This window comes from Pseudorasbora parva, chromosome 3 (genome assembly GCF_024679245.1).
Source record: "Pseudorasbora parva isolate DD20220531a chromosome 3, ASM2467924v1, whole genome shotgun sequence".
Classification (NCBI taxonomy): domain Eukaryota; kingdom Metazoa; phylum Chordata; class Actinopteri; order Cypriniformes; family Gobionidae; genus Pseudorasbora; species Pseudorasbora parva.
Window position 1 is genome coordinate 40924588 of NC_090174.1, and position 16214 is coordinate 40940801.

The following is a 16214-nucleotide window of genomic DNA, read 5'->3' on the forward strand; positions in this document are numbered from 1 at the left end:
TGACCTCTATAAACGTTTCAGACAATCGGTTATCCCTGATGCATTTACACCGTTGTAAAGATTTACACCGTTATAAAGGTACATGATGTATGTGAACAACCGAGCAATTTCGCAGTTTAACAATAGTTTACACAACAATAGTTTCATTCAGAGTAAAAGTCAGGAACCATTTCAAAGTAAAAGTCTTCATGCGTAAATAACAAAGTAACTGTTAGCTGACCGTTGGCCTATTAGTAAAGAAAATTAATTTTAAAATACTGCACGGGTATTATCCATGTAATGGTTTTATAAATAAGCTTGACGAAGACATCACACCACAAGGTTATTTTTGTAATCTTAAACGTGAAACTCACATTTATTGTGTAATTGTATATCAGCGGACTTGTGGAAGCAGTAGGCCTATCTATGCTGGTTCTAGACATTATACAAAACAGTCAAAATAAATAAGGCCCTCTGACTCCAATATAATTGCTAGCATAAATGAATCATTCTTCTTAGGAGTTTCATATACATAAAGCTAAAGTAATGTCTAACATTCTTTATGTTTTTCTGTAAAGATCTTAAAATATTTTATGACTCATTAAATTCAAATGTATAAAAATAACATCTCTCATGCTGAATGAGTGATTTGCAGATTTCAATGCTTACCTTCTATGTAAGATCTGTTTTTGTATTTCCCAAATTCTGTTGTATTTAATGACATTTAAGCTAAAAAAAACAAACAAAAAAACAAAGAGCACTAATGTACACTACCGGTCAAAAGTTTTTTTTTTAAATACATTTTAAAGTCTCTTCTGTTCACCAAGGCTGCATTTATGTTATTAGAAATACAAAAAAAGTATAATATTGTGAAATATTATTAAAATATAAAAATATAAAATATTGAATATATTTTAAAATGTAATTCCTGTGATCATTACTTCAGTCTTCAGTGTCACATGATTCTTCAGAAATCATTCTAATATGATGATTTACTGCTCAAGAAACATTTATGATTATTATCAATGTTGAAACAGTTGTGTAAACATTCTTTTTTAGGATTCTTTGTTGAATAGAAAGTTCAAAACAACAGTATTTATCTGAAATAAAAAGTTTCTGAAACATTGTACTACCATGGAAATGTTTTGGGTCAGTAAGAATTTTATTTTATTATTTTTTTGGGGGGAAAGAACTTAAAGAAATGAATACATTTATTTAGCAGGGATGCATTAAATTGATCAAGTGACAGTATAGACATTTATAATGTTGCAAAAACTTTATATTTCAGATAAATGCTGTTCTTTTGAACTTTGTATTCATCAAATAATCCAACAAAAAAAATTACACAACTGTTTCAGCATTGATAATAATCATAAATGTTTCTTGAGCAGTAAATCATCATATTATAATGATTTCTGAAGGATCATGTGACACTGAAGACTGGAGTAATGATGCTCAAAATCCAGCTTTGCATCACAGGAATAAAATACATTTTAAAATATATTCAAGTAAAAAAGTTATTTTATATTTTACTTTTTCTAATAACATAAATGCAGCCTTGGTGAGCAGGAGAGACTTCTTTAAAAACATTTAAAAATCTTACCGTTCTAAAACTTTTGACCAGTATTGTGTGTGTGTATATATACACAAAAAAAAATATTAAGAATAAACTCTAAATCTATGCTATCCAAGAAAATGCAGAATGTATTAGCTACTAGCCTAACTGCAACAGTAATAATTCACAACAATAATTAAAAAAAACAAAAAACAACACCTAATCTGTAAGAAAAATAGTACATTGCATTTGAGGCCCTTAATGGATCGAACTGCTCGTATATATTAGTTCATTTTAAGGATTTATTCACAAACCTAATTGTTCACATTCACCAAGGCATCACCACAACCAAGGTCAAAGAACCCTTGCTTGTTTACCAACTTAGTTTTATAATACTCATCTTTCTCCTAAGGAGTTAATGGACAGTAAACAAAAAGGAAAAGAAGAAGAACATTTGTAGTACTTTTCAATCAGTAATTTTACTGCTACTACACTAATGGAGTCTAGCCTACCACATGTAATTCATGTAGAACAAAAGATAATGCACATGTAAAAAGTAATGTCAAAAAAATAAGTAACTTTTTAGACAGATGTAAATGTCTTCTGAGTTTTAGGGCTACAAACTGAACAGCTCAATACACTACGACAATGACTTTACACAAGGGCTAACTGGCAGTGGCAACCTTTGGGTTACAAGTCCAACTCTCTAACCACAGAATATGACTGCATATGTAGCTTTAAATACCATGAGATTGTTGGAGCAACCCTTGATGGATTATTTACCAAAATATATAGCGCCATCTAGCCTACTGCAAATAATATAGATAACACTAAAGATTAAATGAGAGCAGATTCGAACTATTTCACTTGTATCTCAGATAATATTTTTGTCCTATATACACTGTTATATTTATATGTGTAAATAATATGATCAAAACGATATAATGCGTCCCCAATTCATCCACATAATGTATCTCTAGGCTATTTTGTAGAAAGCAAATTAGTCTATTTTTTTTCTGAAGATACTGTAAAGCGGTAAACAGAAAAAAAATATTTTTCTTGACTGCTTCCCTATTAAAATAAATATCAGGTGAAAACTAAATTCTTCCTGGTAATGTTACTCTTGGCCAGACAACCTTAAAGTTCTGTCCTTAGGGTGCTGAAGACAAGTGTGTTAGTGTGCAGGCTTTATTTCTTCTATTTCCTTGACTTACTCAACATATTTTTGTTTAATTGAGCCATTGTGTACGTGCCCTACCTATTGTTCAACAAGTGTCTCTCTCTCGCTCTCTCTCTCTCTCTCTCTCTCTCTCTCTCTCTCTCTCTCTCTCTCTCTCTCTCTCTCTCTCTCTCTCTCTCTCTCTCTCTCTCTCTCTCTCTCTCTCTCTCTCTCTCTCTCTCTCTCTCTCTCTCTCTCTCTCTCTCTCTCTCTCGGGAATGCAGGACTTCCTGAAGGCATGGCAAGTGGGTGGGAACCACAGCTGTGTGTCACTCTACAAATATCACTTCCCTGTGAACCAACTAAGAGTTCTGGCTTACACCTGTTCAAGAGCCACAGTCTTATTAACGATCGATCATTGCTAGAAAGCAATTCAAGTTCCTGACTTATCTCTTGTCGGTTTCTGTGCGGTGGTAAGTATCAGTCATTTTTGTATTATTCGGTTTTGCTTTTATGGTCTTAAAACAACCTAGCTAGTCTCACCTGTACTTGCTGTCAGATTAGTTTCAGGCTATTAGTGACCAAAATATGTTTTCTCAGTGCAGCTTGATTTTAATCCATATTGTACTGTATATGTACTGTACTGTATATAAGATATATATATAATATATATAATAGATATAAGATATATATAATATTTGGTTTTCAATTTATTATACTTTAAATTATCATTTATTTCTGTGACGCAAAGCTGAATTTTCAGGATCATTACTCCACTCTTCAGTGTGACATGATTCAGACATTCAGACAGTCATCCTTCAGAAATAATTCTAATATTCTGATTTATTATGAGTGTTGAAAACAGTTCCACTGACTAATACATTTGATGAATAAAAGGTTCAAAAGAACTGCATTTATTCCAAATAAAAGCATATTTTCAAATAAAATAAATATCCTTTACTATATAATTTTTAAGAAAAAAATGGCTGACCTCAAATACTGACCAGTAGTGTATATTGTTGTTACAAAAGATTTCTATTTTTAAAACATTTGTTTCTTTAAAAAAATATGTTTTTTTATTTTTTACTTTTTATTCATCAGTATTATAAAAAAGTACAACAGGTTATGAAACAATATTAAGCAGCAGAACTGTTTGCAACTTTGAAAATGAATCATCATATTAGAATGATCCTGAAAATTCAGCTTTGCATCACAGAAATAACTGATCATTTAAAGTATGATCAATTTGAAAACCATTTTTTTTTAAAAATTGTAATAATATATCACAATATTAGATCCAATAAATGCAGGCTTGATGAGCAGAAACTTCTTTTAAAAACTAATTAATGTGTCCAAACTTTAGGCCTGTACTATATATATATATATATATATATATATATATATATATATATATATATATATATATATATATATATATATATATATATATATATATATATATATATATATATATATATAAAATAGTTATTTTAAAAATAACATTTTAAACTTTTTGTTTTGTTCTAGTGGGCCATGCTGTACATAGAGTTGATCAGGCTGTGGGATGAGGCCGTGCGGGCAATAGACAGCCGAGACTGGCAGGGCGCTCTCACTAAGCTCAACCAGATCACAGACCACAACTGTCGCACTATGTTTGTGGTCGCGTCGACACACATCGCCCTGGGTCAAGTGGATTTGGCCATCAAGGTACAACCACAATTTTGGTACTTAACCATGTAAGAAATTATAGAAATGTAGGATATCTGGAATGATACTCCAATTCAAGGTGAAAGGTGTTAAATAGCATTCGCCAGAGCTATAGTTTAGTTTTATAGGGGTTTTCAGTCTTTTAGATGCCACAATCACCAAATATGGCATATCATATACCTAAAACATATTTAGGATGTACTGTATAAAAGCTATATATTTGTATGTATAAAGACCCAGTAAATAGATATGTGATTAATATAAATTTGGAAAATATTATTTGAAAAATATGTAGTTTCAGTTGTTACATTACATTTTTGTTCTACTCACTATAATACAGGTGTATGTATAATAATAATAATAATAATAATAATAATAATAATAATAATAATAATATAAAAATGAATTTATTTAATTAGTTAAGTTTAAAGTTGTATTATTTATTTTTCTGTTACTTTTCCCCTAATGATTTTTTGTGGCCCCCTGGGGGTCACCACTCCCCAGTTTAAAAATCCCTTAGTTAATAAATTTGACTTTTCAAGGATCGCAAAAAGATGTAAGAAGGAAATAGGAATGGTATATGTCATGAATGTTACGTTTTAGTTAAAAAGGTGTACATTTTGAAATGTCACATGATACCTTTTAGGCTCTCGACCAGGTAATCGCAAAGGATTCATGTCTTGCTGTGGGATTTTTCCAGAGGTCTGCTGTTCATATCATGGCAAACAGGTGAGAAATAGACATATTCTGTTTTTATAACTTAGATCTCTATGAATGAGTAGACGAGTCTATCTGGTAATCCACAGCATGATGCAATACAAACATTAACCTCTTTTGTTTAAAGTTGATGTTCTGGACCGCTGATTCACTTTCATCTGACACTGCCTCTTTGTTCTCTTGCTCTCTCCATTTTTTCGTTGTCATTCTCTCTTTGTCTGTCACATTTTCTAACACCAGGCTGGAGGAGGCATTGTCTGATTGTATATGGGCTCAGAAATACATGAGGGAAAACCCTGTTATTGACTACAAACAGCTGGGTCTTCGCTATAAAATGTACAGCTGGCAGGTAAGAACATAATTCAATCTGATTGTGAAAAAAGTAAGACATAACTGTCTATAAAAGTACGATTGTCTGGATTTAGTTTGCACGTTTTATTTGGTAACATTGCAATTTGGGAAATTGTTGAAATTTTCTGTCAAACCTTGTGTCAACTCTGCCATTAAACATGAACTTTGGTGGAGTTCACCTGCACAGATAGCTATCACAAGGCCTCTTTGAGGGCTGTGTGAAAAAAACTCCATAGTTATGAAATGTCAAATGCCAGGCGGAAAAAAGATAAGACATCCAGCATTCCTCAGCCTGAATTGATGAAGCAACCTTTAAGATCCTCAAACACATATTAGTAGAAAACCAGAGGCATGAATGACCATCACATGCATAATTTGCACAGCTTGTCCGTTTTTAGACATAAGTGCACGTTTTATGTTTTATAGGTATGGTTTATGCAATTTACTACACTGTAAAAAAAAAATTCAGGCCATATTTTCATATTTCCATATCTAAATTTTCCAGTTGGCCAAATTTAATTTCTGTGAATTAATGCAATTTAATTCAGAGAAATTCAATTTGGCCAACACATTTTTTTTAGATATGATCAGTTACTAATTTTTTATTTCTTTTTACAGTATAGAAGAAGAAAAATAACGCCTCATTACTCGCTGGGCGAAGAATTTATTAATTTTACAGATTCCAATGAGGGTAATCTTAACAAAGAATTTAAGCATTTCAATAGTAAAATTCCATACAATTTAATTTATTAGTCCTTATATACAGTTCTTATTATGAATTAAGAAATTGAATTGAGTAAAAAGACTAGAGCTAAATAAAATGTTTTGTGAAAATCTGAGGGAATTGGGAAATCGGAATCGACCATTTAGTTTATGTGATTCGTATAGTAATCACAAGAGTGTAGTAACAAAAATATCTTACTTTAGGGATATTTACACTTGTCAGCCATAACATTATGACCATAACACTGACAGTTGAAGTGAATAACTGATTATCTCTTCATCGCAGCCCTTGTTAGTTGGTGGGATATACTAAGCAGCAAGTGAACATTTTGTCCACAAAGTTGATGAGTTAGAAGCAGCAAAAATGGGCAGGCGTAGGTAAGGATTTGAGTGAGTTTTACAAGGGCCAAATTGTGATGGCTAGATGACTGGGTCAGAGCATCTCCAAAACTACAGCTCTTTTGGGGTGTTCCCAGTCTTCAGTGATCAGTATTTAATGCAGGCAGGGAACAGTGTTGAACCGGCGAAAGGGTCGTGGGCTGCCAAGGCTCATTGATGTGGTTGGGGGAGTAAACGCTGGCCTGTGTAGTCTGATCAAACAGATGATGAATATAATTTTATTTTACATCACGTGGATGGCTGGTTGTGTGCATCGCTTACTTGGGAAACACATGGCAGCCAGGACATTAGAGGACTTGTAGGATCTGCTGCTAACATATTGGTGCCAGATACCACAACACACCTTCAGGGGTCTAGTGGAGTCCATGCATTGACAGGTCAGGGCTGTTTTGGCAGCAAAAGGGGGGGCCAACACAGTATTAGTACATTCAGTGTATGTATATATACACACTTAAAATGTTTGGGGTCTGTTTTTTTATGTCTTTGAGATTAGTCTCTTATGCTCACCATGCAAGGCTGCATTTATTTGGGGAAAAAATACAGCATCAAAGTATCAAAATGCAGTAAAATCAATAAAAAATGTGAACATTTTTAAGGCTTAAAATAATTTATATTTTAATATATTTTAAAAGGTATTTTATTCCAGGAATGGCATTACTCCAATCTTCAGTGTTACGTGATCCTTCAGAAATCAGTGCACAATAAACATTTCTTAAAATCACAGTTAAAACTGTGGAAACCATGATATTTTCTTTGCTGAATAGAAACTTCAAAAGGACAGCATTTATTTGAAATAAAAATGATAAATTATAATAAATGTCTTTAGTGTGTATATAATGTACAGTGTGTACAACTTGTGTGGGTTTGTTCACTTTTTAGGTCCTTTATAATGCAGCAGCCGTTTACTCCAGACTGCAACAATGGGACAAAGCCAGGGACATTTTGCTGGCAGCCTCACAGGAGAGAGGAGCGGGCCGAAGCAACCTAATAGACACAGCTCTAGAGGCTCTTTCTGTAAGACCTATGTAGTACTTACATTAAGAAAATGCAAATAGAAGGCTAAAAAGTGTTTTCGTAGTGCAGTACCTCTACTGCTAACTTTTATTGCCCTTATACTTGTAATGTTTTACTGAACACAGTGGTTTGTATGATCTCTAATTCTGTTTACAGAGAACAACACTCCACCAAACTTTGTCACTTAATGTTTATATCCAATTTATTCCCAGAGGAGAGAGGTTCTGGAGCCTCTCCTGGTACCAGAAGGTGAAGTGTTCCGTCCCAGGAAACAGGAGGTGGACCAACTTAAACCGAGGGACTTCTTGGGTGAAGCAAAGGTGATTCATATGTTTACGCTGTACTGTGCTTTAATAGCGGTTTGGAAATTAACTATATAAACTTCACTATAATCCAATAATAGTAAGTACAAATATTTGAACACAAAATGAGTGGTCCAATTAAAAAACAGACAAACCTAAATGTGCAAAATCAAATATTACAGACAAATAAATTGTAATGATGTGTATGCAGTACATTAAAAAGGCAAAGTGGTATATAAATATGTGCATGTAAGAACTTAAAAACTGCACAAAAAAGAATGCATCCGCAGGTTTCAACTGATTGGCTTTCCTATCGCTCAAACAGTAGAGCATTGCGCTAGCAACGCAAAGGTCATGGGTTCGATTCCCAGGGAGAGCACGATGTTAAAATGTGTACATTGAATGCAATGTAAGTCGCTTTGGATAAAAGCATCTGCCAAATGCGTAAATGTAAATGGTTGTCATCACATGCATATGGTGATTCTGCACTTAAATGTTTCCTGAAACTAAACTCGTCTTCTCTCAGGTCATCACGTCTTTGATTCCAAATGATGACTTCAGGGGCTTTGATCCCCTCAGACCACAGGTAATGCTACAACCTCACAATTTTGTTTTCTATTATTTTCAGTGTCTCTTGGTTTCTCAACAAACTCAAACACTGATTATGTATGTCCCTGCAGAAACCAGGGTACTATGAGCCAAATGTAGTTGACGGCCAGTAAGTATTCAGAAAATATTAAAGACTGTTAACAAACCAGCTTAATGATGATATAATATATAATACAATATGTCTTTCCTGACTAGGGACTCTCGTTACATGGTAATGAAGAGTGCTTATGTGGCAAAAGGTGCAGGGGAGCTAACAGTGCCTGCTGGAGCAGAAGTGTTTGTGTACAGTGATGAAGACAAGGACGGGCTGGCAGTAGTCATTTATGATGGAAAGGTGCGATACTTTTTCATTCTAGATGTGAAGGATGATTATTAGGCAATTGTTTTGATTTGGAGGCACACTGAATGTTTTTCCGTACGACAATCTGCTTGTTAAAGGCACAATATGTAAGAGTTTTGGATTGAAACAATGTTATATATTTTTTTGACTTGTGTAGCCTACTTATATTATCCCAAAATTCCAAAAATGTTTAAATCCAGAGAAATAAGCCCTTTTGACACGGACCTTGTCCGTTTATCACCTATGACATCATACCCGCATTACCTTCAATTTTGTAGAAACTATGGAAACACCAATGAGAGAAGCGTTAAAACATAATTTTCAACACACTTAAATAATATATCTAATATGATAAATAAAATAAAAAGAGCTGCAGAACAGCTGCGCATGACCGGAAAATCTGAATCGGTCATCTGTGGCATAATAAAAGCTCAGCGAAATCAAGCTACGCCTTTGTTTTGAATAAGTGACCTCTAGCGGCGAAAAATTAAAAAAAGAAAAATGATGTTGTGACATAAGGATTACTGTTTCAAGGCCCAAGCCTCCACTTGTTTAAGTTGGGAATCCGATCTCAAGAGCAGTTTATAAGCATTATTTAGTATACATATATCAAATGTAAGCTAAATATTTTAAAACTGTTTAAAACGGTGTACACCACAATCTTCGGGATTACAACGTCCAGGACATCATATTTCAACAATTCATAAAAGATGAATCACTCTAGTGCCATAAGAGATTGCTGTATCGGGGTATAGGTTAGGATCATGATTTTTCAGCAGTATTGCAGTGCATGGTTAGTTTATATCAGCACCATTTCCTTTTGGAATCTAAGCGAATAAACAGGTCAGACTTAACAAGCAGATATTCTTGCTTTCTAATTATGTTTCTGACATTCACAAAAGCAGTTTGAGTGGCAACATCAATGTGTGATATAAAACTAATAAGAAAATATAGAGTTACTCCTGGTCTATTTCTTCTTCTTTTTTAACTTTTACATGGCAGAGAGGTCTGGTTCCCAATTTCCTGCTTGAACCGATGGGCAAGAAAAAGGGTAAATTCAAGCGAATTGTAAGTTTTCTATTTTTTAACCTCCTTGAATGACCTCTTTCATTTCCCACAGTATACAGTAGCTATGTGCTTTGTGGGTTTTAATAGGATTTTGTTATTTTCCAAGGCTCATCCAGCCTTTCAATAAGATATATTGAGCTTGGTGTAAAATGCAGAATTGTATTATTGAAGACTATTAAAAATGTTAAAAACTTTCTCACTCTGCAAACCACAGAGATTTGGCAAAGACAGCACTTTGCTACATCACTCTTTATCACTTTCAGTCTCGTTCTAAGAAAAATAGTAAGGAAAATAGTAATGAAAATAAAAATGATTTAAAAGGTTATTGTTACCAATTCTTCCAGATGTGGTTTAAAATTGTGCTTGTTTTGCATACACTTTTTCTTCAACCTCTGATGTTCAATATCTGAATTAAAGTTGTTATAGGCAATAACATACTGAGTGCTTTTCTCTGCATATCACTCATGAAGGAACTCGCCAATGGCATCCCACATCCACCAGCCCTAAAACCCCCAAATCGACCCCAAGGTCCATCTCAACGTACATTAGGTAGAGTTAAAATATTTTCAGATAACCGACGCACTGAAACTAAAATAGTTTGTTAATAAATAAAGTTGTTTTTATTATTATAGAATTATTATAAAATATATATTATTATAAAAAAGAAAGAAAATGTCATTTCTAAACTTGTAATATCTAAAGCACATGCTCCAATATTGCATGATGCAGTTATCATTTCCTGTCTCTTCTTCAACTGTCCTAAAAATAAAGAAAAGGATTGTGTCGGTATTCTGAAAAAAGATTGTAGCAGTACCCTCTCATCTGTAGAGTGTCACCCCTCCTGTGCCGGTGCTACCCACACAACTCCTTCAATGACCAGCAACTCCACCCGCGTCCCTACGCAGCAGGTGAGTAATAAAACACACTTGAGAGAAAGATGAAAGAATGCTCACCTTGTGCAGGAAAAACATGTTTTTTTAAATTATTTTTTTACATCACCCGTAACTAGAAACGAATTTAAACAATTCATGTAAATGAACAGATCTGTTGTCTATAAATATGGGGTTTCCATTCTTTAATTTTAACAGTTGGTACCCCCTAATCATGAATATTTGGTTAGATCTTCAGTGCTTATATCTTATATACTTATGTTCGTTTTATCTCCCTGTCCAATTTGTCAATCCTGAAAGCCAACATTTCTGACAGTATCATGTAGATGAAAATAGAAGCAGAGCATGATTAATGCAGTGGCCGTCATGGTTGATCTTTTGTGTGAGATGAGATCTTTTGAATGAGTTTTGTGACTCAGACAAGAAGTGGAGTGGATGTTGAGGCAGCAGGCCTTTGATTTGGCCTGATTCAGTCAAAAATACACCCAAGGGAGCAAAAGAAAGCTGAACATCTGAAAAAGAGACTATTTAAGGCCACTGCCGGGTAGAGAAACCCACTTACCCTTATTATATTTGAATATCCCAATTCCTTGTGCACAAGATAGAATTTTGTAATGGAAAAGGCAACTTTGAAATGTTTGTTCTTGTATTATAACTTCATTCACTTAGCTTATACTTATGATCAGTTTAATACAAAAATCGGATTCAGATGCTAGTAATCCGTTACACCAGCCATGACCTCAAATGTGACATCCATTTCTCAGGCCCAAACTTCACCACAGGACCCCGGATCAGTCGTAGTCAAGGTGCACTATACATACACCATTGCTCTGAGAGTCCCTTTAGAAACTCCTTTCCGGGATCTGCAAGAGAAAATCGCTCAGAAATTAGGACAGCCTGCGACGAACATTCGCCTCAGGTAATATTGCAGACCTGCAGTCTGGCTGACCTGCTTTTAGTTGCCATAAATTCCCAGCATTAAATTTTTTGATAAAAATGTTTTCCATTGAACAAACCCCCACACCATCCTTAACGCACAATACTGTACTTCCTCTTACAGACACAGAAGGCATGGCACCAGAGTACTAATGCCACTAAATGGTGACGATGGACTGAATAGCCTAGAGGATGTGGCTGAATCAGGACGTGCCCAAATTTGGTGTCAGGTAATGCCAATTAACATTTTTGATTGACAGCTCTCTGTGAAGCCTGTTAAAGGAGATTAAATGTGTGTAATTTCTGCACCTCTACTGTCACCAAACGGAATACAGTTTCCCACGCACAATGTTGTCTGCGTTTGGTCATATTGTGTCACCTAAAATTCCCACCAATGGTTTAGCTAGTGTCTGTATATGTCAACAGAGTGGTATTTTGATAGTCACATAGTGTTTACACGTTAATTAAACTTTGAGGAAAAAAATACAGCCATCATAAATTAATGTTGCACCATTTTAGCATATAATACTATATGGCAACTTTCTTTTCCCCCCATCTTGTCCCAAGAACGAGGACCCTCTGGCCAACAGGACCATTCTTTATCAGATGGTGGCACTATATGACTACAATGCACAAGGCCCAGAGGATTTGGAATTCAGTGAAGGTGACACAATTGACATTCTCAGTGAAGGTATGTAAACACGGGGGGTGTCGTTTCTTTATTATTAAAGAATTTTGATGTTTTTTACACACCAGCGTTGGGGTAAGAACAGTATTTTTCTTTTTTCTCCATTTTGCAGTGAATGAGGAGTGGTTAGAGGGGCACATTGCTGGAAAAATCGGCATATTCCCGAGAAGCTTTGCTCATAGGGAGACAGAGAGCATCAGTGGGGCATCAACAGAATGACACAGCCTCTAAACATCTACAGTGGCCATTATAGCGTTCACTCATGAAGAACTTTCTTATGTGCAGCGACAGTATAGAGGCATCCATCTGCCGAAGTGAATGACTTCTTTAGCGGAAGTTTTTTTTCTTTATGCCAAATTGTGCCCTCACAAGCTCCTGACTGCTGTTTCTATCAACATGATCACGATAACTTCAGAGCATAGATTCTGAAAGAATAAATTCTCTTCATAAGGTATTAATAAAATGAATTGTCCATTATAACATTTTTCTTGATTTATTTTTCCATTTACTTAATGAAATTACAGCTCTCTTTAAGTGCTTTTAACTGGAAAATAATATCATTAGGGAATTTAAGCTGTCTAAAATATGTATAATGGTACTAGAACACCTGAATTCTGTGTGAATTAGATGCCCGCTGGAAACTCTTGGCTCTCTTTACAGAGTGAGTTCAATTAATTAGAAAAGGGTGAAGTTTAGGTACTTTTTGTGATCACAAATAAGGTGCTATAGTTTTAAATAGCGCTCCATAGGATGTCAGCTTCAGTTTACATCATTTCCACCCACCTCTTAACTGTGCAGCTGACACAGTATCTATTACATACAATATGAACAGCAGCGCAGCAAAAAAAAGAGATGATTTAACTTACACCGCACCCATACAATATTCACTGCTGGACTGCATGGGTCAGATGTCATAACATGGCTTTTAAATCCCCCCTGTCCTATAGTGAAAGCTAAGTACACCTCAGCAAGGTGTCCTTAATGCAGTGTTTAATGGCGTGGTGTGCTCTGTCAGACTGGGCACTGGGGCATGGCACTGCAGCATACGATCCCTCTGCTCTTTTATATTGCTGTAATTATGGGGTTGGCAGAGCCCAGCGTGACGCACATTTCCCCTTCAATTCCCATTAAACATTCTGCTATTAATCAAAGCCGTACCGCATTCTGACTCAACGTTTACCGATCAGTTCTTCCACTTTTACCTTCTGTCCCCAGTTTAAATCTGTTAAAAAAGTGAAAATTTGTGTTGCATTTATGAGCTGTTGTAAACGACATTGTATAAGTGTCAGGGAGTAATACAGTTTAACATGTTTCTGTGTGAAAACGACCTTCTGTCTGTTTTTTTCATAGGGGATTTAAGTGAACTGTATTTTGGTCTTTGTGTAGTGCAGCCAACGGTGGCAATTTAATGGCCTTGAGAGCATAACCTGTCGTAAAAGTTACCTGTTTATTCAGTACATCACTTGCTCGGTTCTCAAAAGATTATGTGGGACTCTTTAAGCGGAGAGCATTAACAAGCCAACTGTGGTGGTGCAGGTAGAAATCTCAAGTCAAGAGAACAGGAATTACTCAAATTAGGTTAAACCATCCTAACCACACAGCTTTATTAAATCACTCTCTCAAACATGCATACGTCGAGAGAAAGAAGATTTCAGGTATTTCAGGACCTAACTGAATTACTGTCTGACCTTTTGGAGCACTTTTGAGCATGTATATGTGTGACTTACAGCTGAGGTGAAATACACTCTCTTCAGCAATGCACAAAGATCAGTAATCATCTCTGTTGTCTCATTTAGGACTATTAATTGTTCATTAATTTCTGCCACCATGCTCTGATGCCAAGAGCTGTAATTGCAAATTAACAATGAATTTGACTCCTTTGCTCTTTAAAGGGCTCTAAATCAGAATGTTGGAGATACAGAAGGAAAAGTTCAAGAAAGTTTAGCTGAGAGGGTCTATACATGTGTTCAGTCTCATTTTGATCTTAAATTTACCATTTTAAATCACTAATTTAACCATGGATGTGATTGTATTTATTACTTATTCTCTCATTTTTTGTATTGTATGCTAAACTTTTTGCTCCATTTGTATTGTTTTATTTATTAAGTCAAAATCAAATCAAAATGGACAAATCTTTTTTTCATAGAATATTGCTGTATTTTAAAAAAAAAAAAAATTATTTATTCATGTACAAATGAATATGCCCTCGTAACGATATATTTTCTGATGACGTGTGGTACAACCTAACCTGTCAGTCGCATGAGATCACAGCGATAGCAGACCAACATCCAATCAATTACCTTTAAGATCCGTCCTATGTTTTTTTCTTGTTCCAAAAGCCATTTTACTTGGACGACTATTGTGACTTTAGTTTCATGCCGATTTTGGTGCAGAATAAAATTAAGTAAATTTGTATACTGTAAATACTTTGGCAAAACAAATACACTAGGTTGCTGCTGTGCCAGTAAATCGACTCATTATGCACTTTTAAAAAGTATCTCAAAACACATTTGTCACAATTTCCTTGATTTATTTTATTGTTGTATTTTTATTTCTTTAGTTTATTCCTAATATTTACAGTTGTGGTCAAGTCGAGTCACCTTTATATAGCGCCTTTTACAATGTGGATTGTTTCAAAGCAGCTTCAAAACAGGAAAATAATGCAACAGAATTTGATTACTGTAGGCGCAGCCGTTCTGGACTGGAGAAAACGGCGATGTCATCTAGCTCAGTGGTTTTCAAACTCCTAATTTAAATAGGCTATACTTGTAGGGTTAGTTCACCCAAAAATGAAATTGATGTCATTAATGACTAAAAATCTAACTTTTAGCAATTTGACACGTGAGCCAAACTGCTGAAATCACGTGACATTGGCGATCCGAATCATTAATCGATTCACTGATTCATGGCCGTTTGAATCTTTATTTGAGGTTGAAAACAAACGCGGAAGAGGACGCTAAATAAAATCGTAGTTTTTGTTATTTTTGGACCAAAATGTATTTTCGATACTTCAAGAGATTCTAATCAAGCAACTTATGTCACATATGGACTACTTTGATGATGTTTTTATTAGCTTTCTGGACATGGACAGTAAAGTCGGCATAGACGGCATATGCTCTGGGACTAAAATATAAAATAATTTAAACTGTGTTCTGAAGATGAACGGAGGTCTTACGGGTGAGGAACGACATTAGGGTGAGTCATTAATGACATCAATTTCAATTTTGGGTGAACTAACCCTTTAATGATGGACGTATATAATAAACCTGAAGAAGAACATGTTCAATTAAAAATGACTTGTATAAGCAACTTTCACAATAAATGTATGTAAGCGGCTTATGTAGCGCATTAAGAATAGGCTACTGTTCTCTACAAACCCAGTGAGCATGATAAAGGGAACTATAGTGAGAAAAACTCACTAGCAAGATACAAAGCAAACATATACTGAGAAGTATGTATATGGCAAACAAGGTGAGAAAAGTTTAGAAATTAAACAGTTAGATTTTTTCCGTTAGCTTTATCCATTTTTTGCTTTAGTCTTAATTATCAGAATTTTTTTTTCGGGGGCCCCTATAAGAACCTTCTGGAGGACCCCCAGTTTGAAAACTTCTGATATAGCTAATTTCAATAATCATATATGTGGGCAGATCAGTAATAGGTAATTACATTTATTTGGATATTTATTTAAAAATGTAGTCAGAATTATTGGCACCCCTGGCAAAAATGATCTTTCATTAAAAAAATGCAACAACAAATCTTTCATTGTAATAAAGAAAA

At 34.8% G+C, this 16214-nt stretch overlaps 1 protein-coding gene across 2 annotated transcripts; it reads left to right on the forward strand.

Annotated features, from left to right (window-relative positions):
• The first annotated feature begins 42 nt into the window (after nucleotides 1-42).
• noxa1 (NADPH oxidase activator 1) lies at nucleotides 43-14537 on the forward strand. Of its 2 annotated transcripts, none has more exons than XM_067438886.1 (17): nucleotides 43-78; nucleotides 2978-3166; nucleotides 4221-4400; nucleotides 5047-5129; nucleotides 5358-5466; nucleotides 7470-7604; nucleotides 7817-7924; nucleotides 8433-8492; nucleotides 8587-8624; nucleotides 8711-8849; nucleotides 9858-9923; nucleotides 10394-10472; nucleotides 10695-10831; nucleotides 11578-11732; nucleotides 11874-11979; nucleotides 12317-12440; nucleotides 12550-14537. In XM_067438886.1, exons 3-17 carry the CDS (start codon nucleotides 4227-4229, stop codon nucleotides 12654-12656), a joined length of 1620 nt encoding a protein of 539 aa, XP_067294987.1. In that variant the 5' UTR covers nucleotides 43-78; nucleotides 2978-3166; nucleotides 4221-4226; the 3' UTR covers nucleotides 12657-14537. The 2 variants fall into 2 exon arrangements, with proteins under 2 accessions (XP_067294987.1, XP_067294989.1); XM_067438888.1 differs by having other exon boundaries at nucleotides 10752-10831.
• The last annotated feature ends 1677 nt before the right edge of the window (nucleotides 14538-16214 follow it).

Coding starts and splice junctions, on each gene's coding strand:
- noxa1 (XM_067438886.1), top strand. CDS start 4,227: ATGCTGTACATAGAGTTGATCAGGCTGTGGGATGAGGCCGTGCGGGCA. Junction 4,401..5,046: donor AAGTGGATTTGGCCATCAAG/GTACAACCACAA, acceptor GATACCTTTTAG/GCTCTCGACCAGGTAATCGC. Junction 7,925..8,432: donor ACTTCTTGGGTGAAGCAAAG/GTGATTCATATG, acceptor GTCTTCTCTCAG/GTCATCACGTCTTTGATTCC.